Below are 22,327 nucleotides of genomic sequence, written 5' to 3' on the forward strand. Positions count from 1 at the left end.
TCTAACCTCTCTTCTGTATTATATAAAATTAACCTAAATTTTACATTGAAAAAAATTCCCTTATTCCGTTACTTATTTATGAAATAAAATAACCAAATTTATTAAATCCAAGTAAAATAGATGATATTACAATCATTTGAAAATACTAAGACATTTCTTCTCTATAGAAATCACCTACAGGGTCGTGATCAGAAAGTTTTTAAAACACTAAAGAATATATACCAAAGGGAATAATACATAATGATGTGTTACAATTTTATATATATCATAAAACAAGAGTGCACACGCTGAAATGTCTCGCCTACTATACTGACCATTGATTTTATGTTGATAGTCCTACATATAAAGTTTTACTACAAGTATCACATTAACATTTATGATCCAAGAAAATGAGGTCAAGGTCAGATAAACCAAGGCTGAAATACATGTACACCTTTAATACAATCATTCCATACACAGAATATAGATGACCTATTGCTTATAGTATAAAAGAAACAGACCAAACCATGGTAATTCTATATTGACCAATGAACCATGAAAATGAAGTCTAGGTCAGATGAACCCTGTCAGACAGACATGTACACCTTAAAATCATTCCATGCTTTAAATATAGTTGACTTATTGCTTATAGTATCTAAGAAACAAAGTTAACCAGGAAAACTGAACACTGACCAATGAACCATGAAAAATGAGGTGAAGGTCAGATGATACCTGCCAGACAGACATATACACCTTACAATCATTCCATACACCAAATATAGTTGACCTATTGCTTAAAGTTTAAGAAAATCAGACCAAAACACAAAAATTTAACATAAGCAATGAACCGTGAAAATGAGGTCAAGGTCAAATAAAACCTGCCAGATTGACACGTACATCGTAAAATATTTCCATACACCAAATATAGTTGACCTACTGCATACAGTTTTAGAAAACAGACCAAAACACAAAAACTTAACATTGAGTAATGAACCGTGAATATGAGATCAAGGTTAAATAAAACCTGCCAGACTGACATGTACATCGTAAAATATTTCCATACACCAAATATAGTTGACCTTCTGCATACAGTATTAGAAAAACAGACCAGAACACAAAAACTTAACATTGAGCAATGAACCATGAAAATGAGGTCAAGGTCAAATAAAACCTAGCAAGACTGACATGTCCATTGTAAAATATTTCCATACACCAAATATAGTTCACCTATTGCATACAGTATTAGAAAAACAGACCAAAACACAAAAAATAAACTATTACCACTGAACCATGAAAATGAGGTCAAGGTCAGATGACACCTGCCAGTTAGACATGTACACCTTACAATCATTACATACACCAAATATAGTAGACCTATTGCTTATAGTATCTGAGATATGGACTTGACCACGAAAACTTAACCTTGTTCACTGATCCATGAAATGAGGTTGAGGTCAAGTGAAAACTGTCTGACAGGCATGAGGACCTTGCAAGGTGTGCACATACCAAATATAGTTATCCTATTACTCATAATAAGAGAGAAATTAACATTACAAAAAATCTTAACTTTTTTTTCAAGTAGTCACTGAACCATGAAAATGAGGTCAAGGACAATGGATATATGACAGAAGGAAACTTCATATCATAAGGCATCTATATACAAAGTATGAAGCATCCAGGTCTTCTACCTTCTGAAATATTAAGCTTTTAAGAAGTTAGTTAAAGCTGCCGCCATCGGATCACTATCCCTATGTCAAGGTTTCTGCAACAAAAGTCGCAGGCTCGACAATAAAAAACTCATAACTCGAAAATGTAAAATTTAAAAATGATAAAAATCGAAAGAGAGCTCATGTAAATAGATATAAACAATTCACCAAAGTTTCTTGTAAATTGGTGAAAACTTTTTGAGTTATTATCCAAAACTGGAAAATCCCCCTTTTTTAATGAATAAAACCCCATAACTCAGAAACGTAAAAATCTAAAATTTATAAAATTCGAAAGGGAGCTCAAGTCAATAGATATAAACAATTGACCAAGGTTTCATGCCAATTGGTTAAAGCGTTTTTGAGTTATTGTCCGACATGTTGACGACGGACAGACAGACGGATGGATGGACAGACAAACGGACAATGTTCGGGCTAGAATTCATATCATCAAGTTTCTGTCCAGGATGTGGATCAGGGTACTCCAGCTTCCACCAACAACAAAAAAATGGCTGCCACAGCAAAGGTAGCTGAAAGTGGTGTTAAACAGCAACAAACAAACACATATTGTCAAATTATCAGACTTCCAATGAGAACACTAATTGTACTCATTCATTACAGATTCTTTTCTTTACTATTATGTTTATGTATAGCCTTATTGTTCTTACTCATCAATCAATCAATCATTACTCATATGAATCTTCATTCATGAAAAAAACTTTAAAAAGAAGAAAATTGAAAATTAAGAAAAGCTAATACCAGTACTCTTTTTTAACAATACATTGGACTAGCAGATACCTTAATTGATGTACTTACTATGTAAGTAAGTTTGTTAAACACATTTTTAGTATTAACCAGGATAAACGTCAGCTTGACAAAGCTAATGATAACAGTAAAAAGTGTTAATTTTTAGACAAATGAATAAAAGGAGATGTGGGGTATACGTCAATGAGACCTCAACCCAATGACAAAAATAACCAAAAAACATCTAGAGGGAAACATACAGTCTTCAAAAATAGACACTATTCTATACAATATGTCAAGCTCTAAAAAGATAATAAATTGGCAACCGTCTTCGGTTTATTAACTTTGACAAAAATTTTCACCTTTGAAACTACTTGAACCAAACTTGGCCACAATCATGCTTTAAGTATCTAGTCTAAACTAAGAGACTTCAAGGGCAATAAATCAAATAAGGAGTTGACTGACAATTTTAACCATGATAAGTTATTTGTAGATCTCGTTCTGCTTATCATTTTTACAATTTACAGTTTTTCTCTACTTTAGTCTGCAAAAACTACAAGAAAGGGTAAAAATCATAAATCAAGGGCAATAACTCCTATAATAAGTTGACTGATAATTTCTGCAATGTTGACATCTATGAAGATCTTATTTTGAGGATTAATATCACCTTTACAAGTTTCTCTCTATCTATAGTTACTATAATTGCTGCTTCTTCAAAAATGAAACAAATTGGTAACATCATTCATGGGCAATAACTCCTATATCACTGACAAACAAACCTAATGCTGAAAATTTAACTTCCATATGATGCATTAAAATCAGGTAAAGGTCAAATATAATTATTTCAGACATATGTCACAACTGGTACCGGTACATATACCAACTGCTATTGACCAATTTTGCACATTTATGTGATTGTTGAATTATTTTGAAAGTTTAACAAACAATCTTTTAAAAAAAATATCTTCTGTACGACTTTTTCTCTATAGAAATGATTCTTAAATACCTTGGTCAGACATGATATTGATAGTATCAATGTTTAGACAGAATAATTGGTATTGACAGTATGCCTTTCTGTTCATTAATGTGTTACAGTCTTGTTGATTTTTCAAAAGATCTGTTAATCAAATACATCTCTGTGGTAATATGTAGACATACAGCAATGATGTCATGGACAAATCAAACAAGTTTAGTCTTATACATATTGCTGGCATTTGCCAAGATGTGATGTTCCAATATTAAAACAATGTTATATTTCCAAGCCTCAATTAACAACAAGAATACTAATTTGCAAGGGTATGCAGTTAAAATCTATCTTTTTACATATGCACTCAAACATTGATTTTACTTTAAACTGGATTTTTCTGTTATGTTTTTCTGCAATGTCATATTTAAGGCAATTCTCTTCAAATTACCCTAATCCAACCTTATTTTTCGTTTGACTCTTCCAAGTCATAGGCCTTCCTCCGAAACAGGTTTTTTTTTTATGTCATATCTTAATGTTTTTGTCATTTGGGAAATTTTCTGGCAGATTTTTGATAGATCTGTTTATTCACTACTATTTTCGACTTAGGTTGATTTAGAACTTGATATATTGTATAGACTCCTGTCTTTTCTTTAAGACTGTGTATAGCCCTTTAGAAATCTGTTGGTTATTTTTGTTGCTGTCTCATGGACATATACTCCACCTCTCTTTTCTTCATATTATAGTGAAACATTACAGAAATAACTTTAAAAATTAGTTTTATCAATGTGACAAAGAACCAGTCACATTTGAATTGATTTTTGCTTTCACTTAAACATCACAATAATTTTGAAATTGGCCATGTTAATTTATTTGATGATCATTATAAGATATTTTCCCTATTTACAATTTCTCTTTCTATATATAATAGTTTTTGGAAAAAAATAAAGTAAGGGGAAAAATCATCTTCTCAGGGCAATACCACTGTATTTCATATAAGGGGTCAACTGGAGATTTAAATCATGTTGACTTCTTTATAAATATTTTTTTGCTGATCACTTTTAGTTCTTAAAGATTCTCTCTTATACTATAGTTTCTGAAAAACAAATGCAAATAAATGGGTATTAAAACCTTCAAGGGCAATAACTTTGTAAGACATGAATTGACAATTTCAGTCATTTCCCTTATTTGTAGATTTTATTTTGCTGGTCATTTTTACTGTAAAGGTTTTCTCTGACTATTATAGTTCCTGCAAAAAAATGTAAAATCATCAGGCAAGGGTAATAACTTCAATAAGTGCTTAATTGAGGATATAGGCCATGTAAATCTTATTGTTCAGGTCATTTTTACTATAAAAAGTTTCTCTTTTTGACTATTCCTAGTTTCTCTTCTTGAATATTCAAAGTTTCTTTTTTTTTTACTATACAAAGTTTCTCTTTTTGACTATTCAAAGTTCTCTGTTTTACTATTCAAAGTTTGGCTTTGCCTTTAATATTTTCAAAAATTTTCCACAAGAAACCTAATTTTGTAGCACAAGGGAATGCATTGAGGAACCAACAACTATAGAGGCTTTATTTTTTGTCAGATCTTATTTATTTGGTAACAAAAACAAGAGCTGACTATCATTTTTACATGATAAACAACTGCCTTAAAGGGGCATTAGCTACGAGATATAGAAAAAAAATATGATTTTCTTTTGTTTAATCGTTAATGGTGAAATAGTGAAATAATAATTCGTTTTTAGCAGCCAGTTTAGTTTAGTTCAATTTTGTCAAAATAAGCTAAGAAACATCGCTGATGAATTATTCACTTGCAAGTAAATAAATCAAACTCATTGAATGTGTATTCATGTGACCTTCAATTAAACCCCTTAGCTTGAGATGGGTTACACATATATTCATCTATTAAACGGTATGTTATAAATCAAATATGAGAATTTGGGTCAAATTGGTGAACATGAATTTAACAGCTAAATTATGCCCCTTTAAAGACAAATAATGGTGAAAAAGGGAGAAAGAGGAGATAAGGTTTAGGTCTGGAGATTACTTTTAAAAAGGAAATTCAAAAATTTTCAAACAATTTTATGATGAAGGCTTAACAAACAAGATATGGAAGGTGACTATTATGTGTTTTAAAATAATCATCCCCAACAATGTATCTATCTGTTGATGTTTTGTATGTATTAGGTTGATGTTTTGTATGTATCGATGTAGTGACGTCTTCTCATATCTGAGGGGTGTTATGAGATACTACATCTGATTTACATAGAAGTAATAAATAATTATTTTATCTTTCTCTTGTTATTAAATGAGCATTTAGTTTTGATAAAACAGGAATAGTGTCATTATTTTATCTCAAATTTCCAGATATAGTAACACTTTCAGAAGATGTTTCATAGTTCAATAATGGATTTGGAATGAAATCTTAATTGAGTCTATTTTTCTGTCATCAGATTGGTTGCCTGTAAGGCAATATGAATGAACTATCTTGTCTTTTTCTAGTTTAAATGCTCAAACCTGAACTTTTTGCTGATAAATGATAACATTTCTGGGTTTATATCTCCTACTGGATGCAAACTAATAAAATAATTTATTTGAGTGACAAACTCCAGATGTTATGAGAATTTGTGGTCTGTGGTTTACACAACAGGAACTATAATATGATGTCAATATAACCTCATGTGATATCCAATCAGAAGTCATTAATAATTTGACTGGTAGAGACTGCTCTACATGTCACCTATCTATTGTATTAAATCTATATTTTAACATTCTTTATATGTCAATTTGCTATTTGTTTACACTGGGTTCCACAATATTACATAGATTTTTGTGGACCAGAATTATAGTTGCATTTTACATGGTTTTCCTTTTATGAATTCAACTATATTCATGGAAACATAAAAAAAACCCTGCACCAAATGGTCAAAATTCAAAAGTTTCTAACAATATCAACGGTAAATAAAAACATTGCTTAGAAGTTACTTTAGCAGGAAGATGAAAGAACTTTTTCAGGATTCTAAAATGAAAATAGCACTATGAATTTGGTGTGTCCAAAGCTCTTTTCAGGATTAACCTTCATATGAAATTTGAAAACCATGGATTTATTAGTACTTAAATATGTGAGGAGCTATCAGACCAAAAGGGAGGTAAAAAGAATAGCAAAATCAATCAAGGTCAACTTTGCCTGAGGGAGTTAATTTGAAAGCTTACCGGGTAGTTTTTTAATAATTTATAAATTTATAAATGGAGAATTTAAGAAAGGTATGACCTCTATGCTATAGATCATGAAAGTACCAAAGCACTGACTACTGAGCTGATGATACTCTAAAGGCCTAGCAATCCACAAGTAGCAGTTTGAACCCATTGAAATGAAATTAAACTTTATAAATTTGTTTGGCTTTGTGTGTACGAAGTACTTTTTTGCATTGACCTTCATCTAAATCTCTGATTGATCAGAAAGGTATTCAGAAAAAATATAAGTATTCTACATATAGCATGGTATCAAAGTTCCTTGAAAAAACCACTAGATTGATTGATTGATTGACTGTTGGTGTTAAATGGCCACATCGTGGCATTCATCTCATATTGGTGGAGGCAGCTGGAGAGTACAGAGAGAATCACCTACCTTCTGCAGAAAAACTGACATAAGGCCCCATATACCACTAAAGGTTCATATGAAACTGTAACACTCATCTTGTTACTATGCCTTATGCAGAATTTTAAACTGATTCAAGAAAAATCTTCATAAAGACCATGTATAATTTATCAAAAATGCATTTTGGAGATTATTCCTAAAGGGGATAAACAAATTTCTTAGTGCTTTAAAGATAGTAATTGCATGACAGGATTACAGCAAGAGATGAGAAAAGCTCACTTGGCCCTTTGGTCCAGGTGAGCTAAAAACTATTCAATTGCAAAAACTGAACAATAACTAGACATCATTGAGATGGGAGCCATCTCTGTGGGCCCCGCTGTGAATAATGTGTGGTAAAAAATTTGTATATTTACCATAGGACATGGGGTAGTCATCTAAAACCAAAGTTTTTGACCTTGACCTTTGACCTAGGAAGTTGTACATACATTATGACACACCCTCTGGTGTTGGTTAATATACATGTCAAGTCTAAACTTTAAAATCATAACGGTTCTCAAGATATAGAGCGGACACAGTCTTTACCATAGGACATGGGGTTGTCAACTGAAAACCAGTTTTTGACCTTGACCTTTGACCTAGGAAGTTGTACATACATTATGACACACCCTCTGGTGTTGGTTAATATACATTTTAAATCATAACGGTTTTCAAGATATAGAGAGGACACGATCTTTACCATAGGACATGGGGTTGTCAACTGAAACCAAAGTTTTTGACCTTGACCTTTGTCCTTGGAAGTTGTACATATATTATGACACACCATCTGGTGTTGTTTAATATACATGTCAAGTATAAACTTTGAAATCATAAAGGTTCTCAAGATATAGAGCGGACAAAATCTTTACCATAGGACATGGGGTTGTCAACTGAAACCATAGGACATGGGGTTGTCAACTGAAACCATAGTTTTTGACCTTGACCTTTGACATAGGAAGTTGTACAAACATTATGACACACCCTCTGGTGTTGGTTAATATACATGTCAAGTATAAAGTATGAAATCATAACGGTTCTCTAGATATAGAGAGGACACGATTTGTTATGGACGGACAGACAGACGGACGGACAGACTGATCACTATAGGGCGACCCGCCATTCGGCAGGGCCCTAATTATTGAGGAATATGAAGAGGTCATGGTAAAGTAACTCCCACCTGACAAACATTTACACCTTATAGCAAATCTATACACCTTTAATATACAATTGACCAATTCCTCATTGTAAATGAAAAACTGACCTAATTCTGAAAAATTTGCATAAGATCCAGTAAATCATTAAAGTATGAGAATGAAGTGACGGACTAGTGACCTCAAGCCAACTATTCTATAAACAAAATGTGGATTGACATGCTCTTCTTCTTTATCATGACGTCATGTTTTGCCTTGATGTGAATGCACCAAAATCATTCATGAAGTTTCATGGAACTTTTTTATCTTAAATTTATACATTTTTACATGCTCTTTATATGGACAATTTCTTCTTGCAATGCATTAGAATAGAAATAACAGTGCTGTAGTTGAAGATCTGCCAAGGTCAATTTTGAATTGATGGTCGCAAATATTCATTTTACTAGCTTCGCTACATGTTGCAAGTAAAAACTGTATGTGCCACCGTCAAATCATCAATTAATGGTGAAACTCTTCAACTACAGTACTTTATTCCTTACTTGAACAGTGCAATGGAATTAGCATTCCTACATCTCACTTACTACAACTGTTGTTGCAGGCAATTCAGAAACTGTTATCAGAAATTCTTTCTCTTAATCTTTCTATGTTTTAAAAAATCTAACTATTCTAAACAGTCAATTAGTAAAATCTAGATCACCTAACAGATGAGAAAGAATAACAGTTACTACAGTTTACTGGTGATAAAATAAACTGTATAAAGGGGGATAACTAGAAAGCAGCCATGCTATAAACTCTTGAAAAAGCTTCTTAAAAAAGCTAAAACACAGTTTCATTCACCTTCAAATAAACTGAATGTGCACTCAAAAGTAATTGTAGACCAATAAAATGAAACTAGTTAAAACTTCAATCTATAAGATTCATATCTTTTTAACTTTTCAACATTTTTTGTATAATTGCAATTGTTCTAGATGCAAAATACAATTTAAACCAGACCTTAGTTTATTGAGCCACAATTTGAGATTGTCTTTTAAATCACATATAAGTAGCCTGTGTTGTTCACCTAGGTCTATGTGCAACTTTCACAATGTACATTCTTCAATATTGTAGACTAGAATATAATTCATGACTTCAATCTTTTTTTTGTAAATTAAAACTAAAAATTTTTAGTCATTAACTAATCAGCTTACAACCATCTTTTTCTAAAAAAAAACTTCAATTGATTTCAAATTATATTGTTCTAGTATCTAAAAATTTGTTTGTTTATTGAAGAATTACAAACACAACTTTTAAATCAATTTAAAACAAAATTCAACCTACATTAAATGCTTGAATGTAGGGTTTTTTTTAAACAGAATAATCTTAAAGCCTTTGATTAATGACAATTCAGTGTTGACATCAAAACATATCAATTGTAGAAATGAATTTATCCTTAGGTTAATTGCAAATATGTACCTTTTCTTAAAATAGAATAATTTGCACTTCTTCAATTTAAGAATGACAAGAAATAGACATCTATTCTATAATTATTTGAAATTATTCTAAAATTATAAGATTGACCTTTCAGCAAATAGATTCTACATCAAAAATCAAAAATATAAGTACCTATGCTAGTGTGAGGGTCTGTACAGGGTGGCTTAATCTGTATTTATTATTATTTCTGCCCAGTTTTACTTTTCAATTTATCTAATTTTATAGACCTTATCATACTCTTATCGTTACAGTTTGGGTAATTATTTTCTGTTCATGATGAAATGATCCTTATTCTGTCTCTATACTTATTAACACCCAGTCTTCAAAGAACCATGCAAAAGGCTTATTAGTGGGTCAACATGACATGTCAACCAAATGTAATGAAATTTTGCACATATGTTATGATAGTCAATAGAAAAAAATATTATCACTTTAAAATTTGATCTGATGCTATTCTAGATTTTGCAGTGCCATCTAATGGAAAAGTCATAATTTCCAAAAAATTCTACTAAAATGTCACATTTCTGTTGCTCTGAATATACTAGATATGGTTATGATCAGCTGGTATTTGAATTGATTCTTACAACAAGCATTATTTTTCCTTCGAAAAATTGACAGAATATAGTAGTTTGAGTATCCTATATTATGGAGCTTACAGGTCTAAAAAGTGATTTTTTTTAAATGTATTCAATATTCATATAAGGATTTACATCTGTGCTACAAATTTTATGATTTTTATGCCAGGCTCTCTTACACTGTTATCATGGCAACAGAATATTTCTCAATAATCTGTGTATTTAAACATGAACACTTTTAATCTTTTGACACTGGCTTATGATATTTGGCATCAAGGTGTATTATAATAAGATTAGTGTCCCATTTCATATATCATAATGAACTTTAAATGACCATGACCTTTAACCTCAAGGTCAAAATACTTTTTTTGTTTACAAGTTTCGTGTCTGATACACAACTTTTTTCTCCTTTGACATGAGCTTTTGATATTTGACACATCAGTGCAGCATCTCAATATGATGTGTCACATATAGACGATGACCATGATTTTTGACCTTTAAGGTCAAATAATAAGTCAAGGTCAAATATTTATTAATTTTTGTGTCCACCCTAAAACCTTATATTCATATTACCATGCATTTAACATGTAACTATATATTCTTTTTTGCAAAGACAATACCTTTTCAGTACTAGAATGTGTTTGTTTTGCCTTTTTTCATCAAGAGTGACTTCTACATATGAAAGGGAGACATTATTTTAGTCCAGTAAAATAGTTTTATTTAAATTCATAGAAAATTTGGTAGAATTCTGACTGCATGCAGACAAATCAAAAATACTGTGAACTCAAAACTAAATGTGTGTAATAACATTATTGCAATTTCATGGTAAAAAACCCTATTGAATCTGTTCTGTAAGGAGGAGTAAAAAGAATGCACACACTGTCATTCTAAGCTTACTCCCACTTGTAATTCAAAGTATTGGAAAAGTTGTTTGACAGATCCAAAAAGTGCTCACCAAGTACAACCCACCACTGTTGAGCTGCTGACCAAATATAAGTCATTCTGTTTAGTAATTTCTGTAAAAAGTGTGACAAAAATATTTTTTGAATAAACATGGTGATTGCAATATATACCCCACTTCTATGATGGACGTATAAGAATTTATAAAAATAACCACTCTGCCCACCAAATAAATTGATTTGCATGCATGATTGATTGACATAAAAATAAAAATGATCAATTTTAAGGCAAAAATGTGGAATAAACCTTAAGGAATGTGCTGAGAATTGACAGAAAATGTAAGGAAGTAACATCCCAATAGGAATACAAGCAAACCTTTCTGATCTTTTTCTCACATGCAAACATAAATTATACGACAAGGACTGTAAACAGTAGTTGTGTTTTCTTTCTGGCAGAACATGTAATGCTCACCTGGTTACTCACTGACTAAAGTAACAGAATTCTGACAAACTTAACTTTCAGAAAATGAATTTTAAATGTATCTGTTGTGAAGACAGTGGTATTGAATGATAGGCCAGATTAATATGTGAAAAGTATAATTGCAAAAATATGTTCTTTCTGGTAATTTTTTGGGGTCTATAAAAAGTTTGTAAAACTGAATAGTTGTTCTAGTATACAGATGAGACTGAGTATCTTAGAATATTTGGTCTCAATAGGCCAAGGAAAAGCAATTTAAGAGACTATTATTAGTGTTATATAGTAATGGAGTCTATATTGTCCATGTTGTCATCTGTGTAAAATGGACCAAATTTTGAAAGCTGACCCACTGCTGAGGACAATGAAGTAAATGCTATGCCAAAATTGTTAAATTGGTTTATATAAATTCAGAAATTATTGAGATGATTTCATTAATGTGAAAAATGTGTCAGTATCATGTTCGTAATAATAAAAACTTGCATTCCTAATTTCAGTAGTGTTTATCTGTCATGATATTTTTGCAATCACATTAAAAAGATTTCTCATTTTTGATAGTTGTCAAGGATTCACAATAATAAATGTACACAATAATTTCCGAAATTTTATTTCATATAATTTTGTTTTAATTTGTATTTCCCGTATTCATGGTTTCTCAAATTCAAACAAACTAATATTCAAAGGGAGGCAATAAATAATAATAATTATGCCTAGAGGTTACAAGAGCGCAATTATTTGTTTACATTTTACCGGCAAGTTTTTTACCCCAAGATGGTACTCAGAATAGAATCCTGTACGGCTTCTGATTGGATGATACAGAATTGGAATTAATTTTAATCGAAAGCTTATCCAATTAGGTTTAAAAAATCCAGAAAATCAAATTCACATTTTGCAAAGTATAGAAAATATCTTCCATTTCTGCACGTCGGGGCCATAAAAAATATGCCTTTTTCATTAAGCGAAAAAAATAGACGATCTTTTTCAATTGCATTTTAAGTCAATTTTTGCCGCATGACCACATATATTTTTTGGGTTGTAATGCAACACTGGCATTTCTAGTAACAGGAACTGCTTCTTGTTTTTCCCTAGTTTGTGTAGTCTTTGAGAAAAAAAATTCGGAACACCACTGGTACCCTATGGAAAATGCATTACGAATAATTGTGCTCTTGTAACCTATAGGAAAATGACATTTTTTTTTAATAAGGTTTTAAAAAATGTTAAAAACAGTCATTTTGCTTGGAAAAAATGCAAAACGGTAATTAATGGTGTCAAATGGAATTTTCATCAACGTGCATTCAAGCTATAGTCTGTTTCCTATTTGTAAAGATTTCCATATTTGAAACTAGGGTGGGCTCGAATGTCGACACAGTATAAAGAGAATAGAACGTTATTGTGATATCTACTGTTTTCATTGGGAAAAGTATGTATATATCTTGAATTTGGAGATACATTTTGGTTTTTAAACATAATGATCGTGACTCAGTTGATTTTCTAGCAAAAAGCAAATTTGATGAAAATTGGCAAAAAGTGCCCCTAAGCAAACACCAACGATTTAGTTAAATTGCAAAGTAGAAAAATTAATCTTGGCATTGAATATTGTAGTTCAAGAATATTTTTTCTTGCCAAAGTAGTTATATTATCATATATTTGAAATTTGGAAAAACTTTAGTCTGATTCAAAAACGTATTTTTTCAAGAAATTATTTCATTTAAAGCCATTCTTCAAAATTCTATGTAGCTTTTCCATATCAGAACAGTTTTGTCGGCAATATGATCAGTGCTGGATGACCTTTGAAAAATTAGGGTAGTAAATAAACATTATCTTCATGTCTTTTTGAACAGTACCGTATTTGGTAAAAAAATCAGTTCAAATTTTTGGCCTGATGGATGGGCAATAAATAATTCTCTAAATTCAGTGAGTGATCAGATAATGTTTTGAAGATTTGATATGAGCTAGATAGACCCTAGCGCTTCATTTGGCCCGGGCACTTAATTTTAGAAAATTTTTTGCATTACCATTTAGTTTAACAGAAAATCAAATTCACATTTTGCAAAGTATAGAAAATATCTTCCATTTCTGCACGTCGGGGCCATTAAAAATATGCTTTTTTCATTAAGCGAAAAAAATAGACGATCTTTTTCAACTGCATTTTAAGTCAATTTTTGCCGCATGACCATATATATCTTTTTGGTTGTAATGCAACACTGGCATTTCTAGTAACAGGAACTGCTACCCGTTTTTCCCTAGTTTGTGTAGTCTTCAAAAAAAAAGAGTACGGAACACCACTGGTACCCTATGGAAAATGCATTACGAATAATTGCCCTCTTGTAACCTAGAGTTGAGCATCTCTTCATTTCTAGATAAAGAAAAATTTTTAAAAAGAAAAAGAAAAGTGTATGTGGCATGAAAAAACCTTCTCAACATCAAACTGTTTATGAATTTAAAAACAAACAAGATTGAAATGTCTTACATGCTAAATTGATTATAATTTAATATGTTAGGGTTGAGATCTCACAAAACATGTTTAACCCAACCGCATTTTTGCGCCTGTCCCAAGTCAGGAGCCTCTGGCCTTTGTTAGTCTAGTACGTTTAGTTCATTTATATGTTTTGGAGTTTAGTGTGACGTCCATTTTCACTGAACTAGCACACAATTTTAGTTAGGGGCCAGCTGAGGACCACCTCCGGGTGCGGGATTTTCTCGCTGCATTGAAGACCCATTGGTGGCCTTCAGCTGTTGTCTGCTCTTTGGTCGGTTTGTTGTCTCTTTGACATATTCCTCATTTCCATTCTCAATTTTATTCAAGATAAATGTATTACTTTAGTATTTAGTATTGATCAATGAACCATGCAGGTGAGCAGGGACAGATCTAAAAGGGGTGCACAGTGAGTGCACCTCCACAACTAGATGCTTTGGTGGCAGGTACCAGTTTTGGTGTACCAGAACATGTGTCCCATGCAGAAATTTTGTTAAAGTTAAGTAATGAAATATATAATTGCATCATGTTGACTGACAAAAACAAATGAATGTAAATTCTAGACTACTGTACTACAGTTGTAAGTAGTTGCATATACAGGTTGGGGATTTCCTTCACATATGGGACCAATCAGAAGTCAAAATTGGGGTCTCCTCTCTTGATTTCATCCAATCAAAGTAGGAAAAAAATTCAGTTTTATGTAAACAAAAATATCTTGAGATTTTGATGGTTGGGATAGGTGTGGACAAGGCTCTAATTCATTGAATATCATTTATCTCTTGAAATTTGCCTAAAATTCTTGCTTGGTATTAGCAGGATTCTGAAGGTGAGGAATTGATTTGTATCAGGGCATCATATTTATTGCATTATTTGCAATGCATTTATAAATTTTAAAATCTCCATGCTGGACAGACATCCAAATCTACAGGTTTTCTATATATTCACATAAGCATGCACACATCTTAGTTATTTGAAACCATAAATTATATTTGCATATTAGCTTGAATGATTTTTCAGGAAAATTAAATCATAAATCCATGAAATTCTAAAGATTTATTGTAAAATAACTGGTTTCTGCCACCTTAAGAGGTCCTGTGAGTCTAGGTGCATCTTCAACAATGGCCACTCTCCAACAACATCAATGATAATAATATAATTCATGACTAAATTTTCTTTTTTGCTGATCACTCTGTTGTTTACAGTTTTTATTTACAATGGTTTTTGCCAAAAGTGCAAATATGAATAAAAGATCATCATCATTTAAGGGTAATAACTTCTATGAGGACATGTACAATCCTTCCATACAACAAATATAGTTGACCTATTGCATATAGTATTAGAAAAAAAGACCAAAACTCAAAAACTTAACTATAACCACTGAACCATGAAAATGAGGTCAAGGTCAGATGACACCTGCCAGTTGGACATGTACACCTTACAATCATTCCATACACCAAATATAGTAGACCTATTGCATACAGTATAAGAAAAACAGACCAAAACACAAAAACTTAACTATAACAACTGAACCATGAAAATGAGGTCAAGGTCAGATGACACCTGCCAGTTGGACATGTACACCTTACAATCCTTCCATACACCAAATATACTAGACCTATTGCTTATAGTAACTGAGATATGGACTTGACCACCAAAACTTAACTTTGTTCACTGATCCATGAAATGAGGTCGAGGTCAAGTGAAAACTGTCTGACGGGCATGAGGACCTTGCAAGGTACGCACATACCAAATATAGTTATCCTATTACTCATAATAAGAGAGAAATTAACATTACAAAAAACCTTAACTTTTTTTTCAAGTAGTCACTGAACCATGAAAATGAGGTCAAGGACAATGGACATGTGACAGACGGATACTTCATAACATAAGGCATCTATATACAAAGTATGAAGCATCCAGGTCTTCCACCTTCTAAAATATAAAGCTTTTAAGAAGTTAGTTAACGCCACCGCGGCCGGATCACTATCCCTATGTCGAGCTTTCTGCGACAAAAGTCGCAGGCTCGACAAAAACTGCATCTGCATATTATCTTGAGAATTTTTATGCCTGTAATATTAAAGGTCAAAAGAAGAACCTGCATATGAATTTCAGCAAATTCAACAGATCGGAGTTTTTGATATAACTTCCCGTAGCTAAGGTAATTCCCAGTGTTATGCTTTAGCATTGTGTATACTGTAATGCTATAGCTTTGAGTATAGTGTAATGCTAAAGCTTTGTGTATGGTGATTTGCTATAAATGGACTGGTGTAATGCTATAAATGTACTGATGTAATGCTATAAGAATGTAACAAGGGCAATGTTATGAGAATGATGATGCTAAAAAAAAATGTATCTAGTGTAATTTTATTAGAATGTTCCTAGTGTAATGCAAGGAGACTGCTATATGAGTTTACCTAGTGTAGTGCCATATGAATTGTGCCTGTTTAACTGCAAATGAATTTTTTAGCTTTTTTGTTAATATAATATAAAAATAAGGAGACGTGGTATGATTGCAAATGAGACAACTATTTACCACAGTTTAAGGTAGATTGGGTGTTTTTTTCTGAGTGTACGTTCTGGTCAAGTTACAAAAATACTTTTTTGTTTTAAAAATATTTTGCCAAGAGTATCAATCAACTTACAACAAAATACCTAAAACTTATAATTTAAAGATTGAACTATAAAAAAATTAAGTGTTGTAAAGTATATTTAAAATTTTGGGGGATTTTTTTAAGAAAATAAGGCTGTGACCCCTATTCTTATTTGATATTTCAGAAGTATTAATGAAAAGAAATTCTCTCATCGAATTTTAGCCAATTCTATCGTTTAATGTGTCCTCAATAAGGAAAACTTAAGTTTCCCCTATAAAAACAATATAAAATAACCCAAATTTCGTTAATTTCATTGTATTTTTACGAAAAAATAAGGTCGGTGATTCCCAGTTTTTATATTGAAATTTGAAATTACATTCACCAAGAAGTTTAAGAAATATCTATCGTCCAACATTTAGACACCCCAGCTATCTTAAATGAAGTGGATGTAAGCAATTATTATAGGCAACCATACGGCCTTCAACAAAGAGATAAATCCATACCGTATAGTCGGCTATAAAAGGCCCCGACATTGTATACATTATTTTCTTCGCCCTTCCCCCTTCTTCCCCTACCTTATACTCTTATACTCTATTCTATCATAATCTTCAATTGAGACTTGAGAAGAAAAATTTTATTTCAAAATTGTATTCACTACTTCTGAATGATACACAAAAGCATAACAAAAGAAAAACAGCTATCCCTTCGAAATTGGAATTTGATAAAGAAAATAATAACATGTTCTATCTTTATAATACATGTGTAGTTTCAGTTTCAACCATGGTACTAAATTTAGATTTTAATTTCACCAAAAATTGCGGACGGAATAGAAGACAAATGTTTATTTTCTGCAACATGAAATTGAGATTTGGATGACATAGATTTTACTTTTTCTGAGATAAATGTTATAGTGCTCAATTCTTAGTTTCTGTGTAATTTTTTGTGGACGGAATCTGATGGTTTTTTTTTGTTTGCTGTTGGCTTTGTTCTTCGACTTATAAATGTTGTGGTCTATTACCTTTTATATGTTTTACATAAATATAAATCACTGGCATGTCCTAAAATTTTCAATTGCATAAAAAACGTTAATGCCATGTCTTTCTAGTTCAACACACAAATTCACATGCAATATAATTATTCGTTACCTACAATTTTACGATACACTGTGAATTTCATTCAAAACTATGGTTTTTCAAAAAATAATGTGGGGTCAATTCTGGTTTGATTTCAATGAATTTGATATGAATAGAAGCAGAATTGTCACTGGTTTATTTGTTTATTTGGTTATAATTTTGTTATTAGGCATTTTTACTCTTTGTTGAAATAAACATGAGTCGTATTGTGTACCTGCTCCTGCGAATCTAAAACAAAAACAGTGGTAATAAAGTCAGACTAACTCACAATAGATACTCAGATTTCTGATTGAAGTCATTCTGATAATTTCTTAGAAGTTTTGAGATAGCACAGGAATACTTGTTTGGATTCGTGATAGACCGGACGAAGTCATTTCTCTTTCATGTGCCCATTTTTCCTATCTTGGAGTAGGGGAGATAACTCACGTAACTAAAGACGCACGTTTTTTATCCCAAATTCCACTAGAGGTGTGCAATTATGTATACCTCGCCTTAAGGGCAATTACTCCTAGAAAAAGTCATCTGAGTGTTTTGACATATATGAACAATTGGTAGAGCTCAACATTCTGAACATTTTTGCCCTGTCAGATTTTCTTTATTTATAACGGTTTTCAAAATAATAGACAAAACTTGCATTTTACCCCTATGTTCTATTTTTAGCCATGTCGGCCATCTTGGTTGGCAGTCGGGGTCCTCAGACAGAATTTTTAAACTAAATACCCCAATGATGATTGTGACCCAAGTTTGGTTAAATTTGGCCCAGTAGTTTCAGAGGAGAAGTTTTTTATAAAAGTTAACGACGACGGACAACGACAGAGGACGACAGATGCCAAGTGATGAGAAAAGCTCACTTTGCCCTCTGGGCCAGGTGAGCTAAAAATGTATAGAAGCAACTGAACCAATATGGGTTGTGGGACCCTTATGTTATGACAAATGGTCAATCTCTCCAAGTTGCATCTGCTTTTTAAATAAAAGTTTAAATTAGGAGTTTGAAAATTGAATCCATTTCCACATACTGTATATAAATTTTACTACTTATTATGTTCTGGAAGTAAAGTATTCATAATGAAAGAATAACATTCCAATGTCCCCTGCTGATGCCCATATCTTATCTGTCCAAGGGCAATAGTTCCAACAAAAAAGTAGCACTGTCGAGCTAAGCAAACCTCGCTACTAATTCAAAGTATCAGAAAGCTGGCAGAACTTTCCAACTTTGATATATTTTCATAAAACTTTTGAAACAATTACACTTGGGATAGAGCTAACAAGACCAGATGGAGAAATACTTGGTATTTTCTTGTCCACTGCACTGTGTTGCTACAGGAGATAGGGGGTAAAAACTGTTAGAATAGACATATTTTCTGCAAATTCTGTGAATAAAAAACCTCATCAAAGATACCAGGTTTATAATTTTGTATGCCAGACGTGCGTTTCATTTACCTTACATTATAGCTATATCGCAAAAGGATATTTTATTATTTATTATAATAAATTCTTGCCCCACTAAGCCTTTCTAAATAATTTCAAGCAACCATTACACATATATTTGAACACAAATTGAGATGATAGCCTGTATAACTCACATATCACTGGACCCTGATACAAAATAGTCTCCATCACATGACACACTGTTAACTGCTGCTGTATGACCTCTGATCACCTTCCACTGGATTAATGTCTGTCTAAACCATACCCGAACAGTTTTATCATATGATCCAGAAATACTGTAATAAATTTCAACATATGTAAGAAGTAAAACAAATAGAATGAAATTATTATGAAAAAGCTTCTGTAAAAGTTTACTGACATTCCATGAAGGTTTGAAAAAGATATCAATATTCTGATAACTTTTCCAAAGGGTAGACAATTTTACATTTTAATTTTGGCCTGTTGACTGTCAACCACCATAATAATTATTTTTGGTATTAATTAAATTTAATAATTTCATTTCACAGTTTTTGTCAACTGTTAACATTAAATTGTCAACTATAGACCTGTACACCTGTTGACTGCCTACTTAATTGTTACCACTTAAGGCAGTCTTCCGCCATCTTGGGATTGTAAAATAGCAGAAAACAATTTGTCTAAATCTTTAATGAAATGTGCAAATTTTGGAGAAGAATGTCACTAATTTGTTATATTCATGCGACTGTTTAACAAATACAAATACAGAATATTATTTGTATGATTCAATTTTTTCAACTTTGCCATGTAAGGGGAGATAACTCAGATAATGAAACTTTTATACTGGAATGTATTATGAATTTACCTAACAATGTTGTAACAATTATAATCTATACCATGGTGCACCTATCATGGGGACCAGATATATCACAAGAATACTGAAAGAGTCTTCTTTAACTAATTTTGCTTAAAGTTTTCCTCAAGTGCAGGAGGTCGTGGGTTAGAATCCCGGCCTGGTCAAACCAAAGACTTTGAAATTGGTATGTGCTGCATCTCTGCTAAGTACAGGGCATTTAGGAGTAGAAGCAAAGACTGGCCGAATCAAAGTCAGAATAATGTGTCTGGGTAAGGTGAAATGTCTTCCTGGGGACTGTCACCTTGTGAACTAGCACGTTTAAAATCTGGCTCAGTGTGTCTGTCTAGTACAAAGCAGGGTTAATATTCATATTACATTAACATGTTCTGGTCCTGAATATGAATATTAATTTGCCACTGGACATTAAGCAGCCATCCATCATCATCATCATCATACTGAACCTTCCAAGTCTTTTTTGTCAAATTATGTTTTAATAAATTCCTTTGTTTTAAATATACAGCTTTTATATTACAACAATTAATAACATACATATATTCTGGCCCAATATATAAGCATGAAACACAATCTGTATGTTTGGCAAGGACTGTCCTTTTCTCAAATGTACGCAAATCCCACACCTGAAAAGCAAATAAAAAAATATTATAAAGAACTAGTTGGGACAGTTTCATAGCAACCTTAGTAATCTTAAATCAAACTTTAATTTTAAACTTTGACATACTTCAAACTTCTATGATAACTGAGTGTGACATATTTCAAGGTCCATAAGACCAATATATGTAGGGATGAGGGTTTACCACCATGAGTTAACAATTGATATCAAGGATATCAGTGAGAATTCAATTACAGGAGATTCATCAAAACTTTTCAGTTTTGAACATAAACAAATTTAGTTGTCTCATTGGCAATAATACTACATATTCTCATTTCTATAATTAATGGTACTCCTGCACAATAAATAAAGAGGTAATTTTTTGTTAATGCATTTTAATACAGTCCTAAATGATAAATCATCTCAGCCAAGGTGAATACTACTCTATTAGAACCTCTATGTTCTACGTAAAATACTACTATTTCAAGCCTGGTTAGAAAGAACATATCAGAAAGTAGTACATATTTTAAAAAAAGCAAACATTTTTTTTTTTTTTTTTAAACCCAGGATTTAAAGGAGAACAGAAACATAAGCAACCAAGAAAAATGCATGGGCAAATAGCACGCCCACATGTTACTCCAGAATGAATCAGGGGGGAAAACAGAAAGATCTATGAATTGAAGAACTAGAGGCTCTCAAGAGCCTGTGTTGCTCACCAGATTCTACTTTGGTTTTGGAAATCATGTAAAAATAGATTAAAATCATAAGAGATACCCTAATAATGATTGAGGCCAAATTTGGTTTTTATATTGGCCCTGTAATTTAATCCAGAGCAGAAGACTTTTGTAAAGTTTACAGATATTACCAATAAATTCATCGAAATTGTTGAAAATTACTTTATAAGGACAATGACAAATCAGCTACATAGTAACAACACTTGGTCAGCACCTAAAAAAAAACCATTCATACCACATTTGGTTTCAATCCATTAAGCGGTTTTCTAGAAGAAGACATTTGTATATATTTCCCATAGGGTCCTTTGTTAAACTAAGTCCTCACGTTGGCAGCCATCTTGGTTGATAGATTTGCTACACAGTAATATAACTTGGTCAGCACCTCATTAGGAACATTCATGCCATGTTTGGTTTCATTCGATTCAGTGGTTCTCTAAATGAAAACATTTGTACGTATTTCCCATAGGGTCCCATGTTAAACTAAATCCCCGCTGGCGGCCATCTTGGATGATTGATCACCTACAAAGTTACAACACTTGGTCAGCACCTCATAAGGAACATTCATGCCATGTTTTAATTCATTCCATCTAGTGGTTCTCTAAAAGAAGACATTTGTATGTATTGTCCATAGGGTGCTATGTTAAACTAAGTCCCCTACTGGCGGCCATCTTGGATGATTGATCGCCTACAAAGTACAACACTTGGTCAGCACCTCATAAGGAACATTCATGCCTTGTATTATTTCATTCCATTCAGTGGTTCTCTAAAAGAAGACATTTGTATGTATTTCCCATAGGGTCCTATGTTAAACTAAGTCCCTCTCTGGGGGCCATCTTGGATGATGGAGCGGCTTCAAAGTAACAACACTTGGTCAACACCTCAGTAGGAACATTCATGCCATGTTTGGTTTCATTCCATTCTATGGTTCTC

General features: G+C 32.2%; 2 protein-coding genes across 20 annotated transcripts in view; both read right to left on the bottom strand.

Annotated features, from left to right (window-relative positions):
• LOC127698968 (bone morphogenetic protein 2-like) overlaps nt 1-22,327 on the bottom strand; it is a 198,131-nt gene that overhangs the window by 120,144 nt on the left and 55,660 nt on the right. The gene's annotated exons all lie outside the window — the stretch shown is intronic.
• LOC127698930 (uncharacterized) overlaps nt 1-22,327 on the bottom strand; it is a 162,525-nt gene that overhangs the window by 52,782 nt on the left and 87,416 nt on the right. For all 19 annotated transcript variants that reach the window (XM_052202683.1, XM_052202681.1, XM_052202674.1 and 16 more), the window contains 2 exons: nt 20,603-20,691; nt 19,377-19,517 (listed from right to left, as the gene is read on the bottom strand). In XM_052202683.1, coding sequence (XP_052058643.1) covers nt 19,377-19,517; nt 20,603-20,691 — 230 coding nt within the window. The remainder of the gene's footprint in view (nt 1-19,376; nt 19,518-20,602; nt 20,692-22,327) is intronic.

This window comes from Mytilus californianus, unplaced genomic scaffold, assembly GCF_021869535.1.
Source record: "Mytilus californianus isolate M0D057914Y unplaced genomic scaffold, xbMytCali1.0.p SCAF_4, whole genome shotgun sequence".
Lineage (NCBI taxonomy): Eukaryota > Metazoa > Mollusca > Bivalvia > Mytilida > Mytilidae > Mytilus > Mytilus californianus.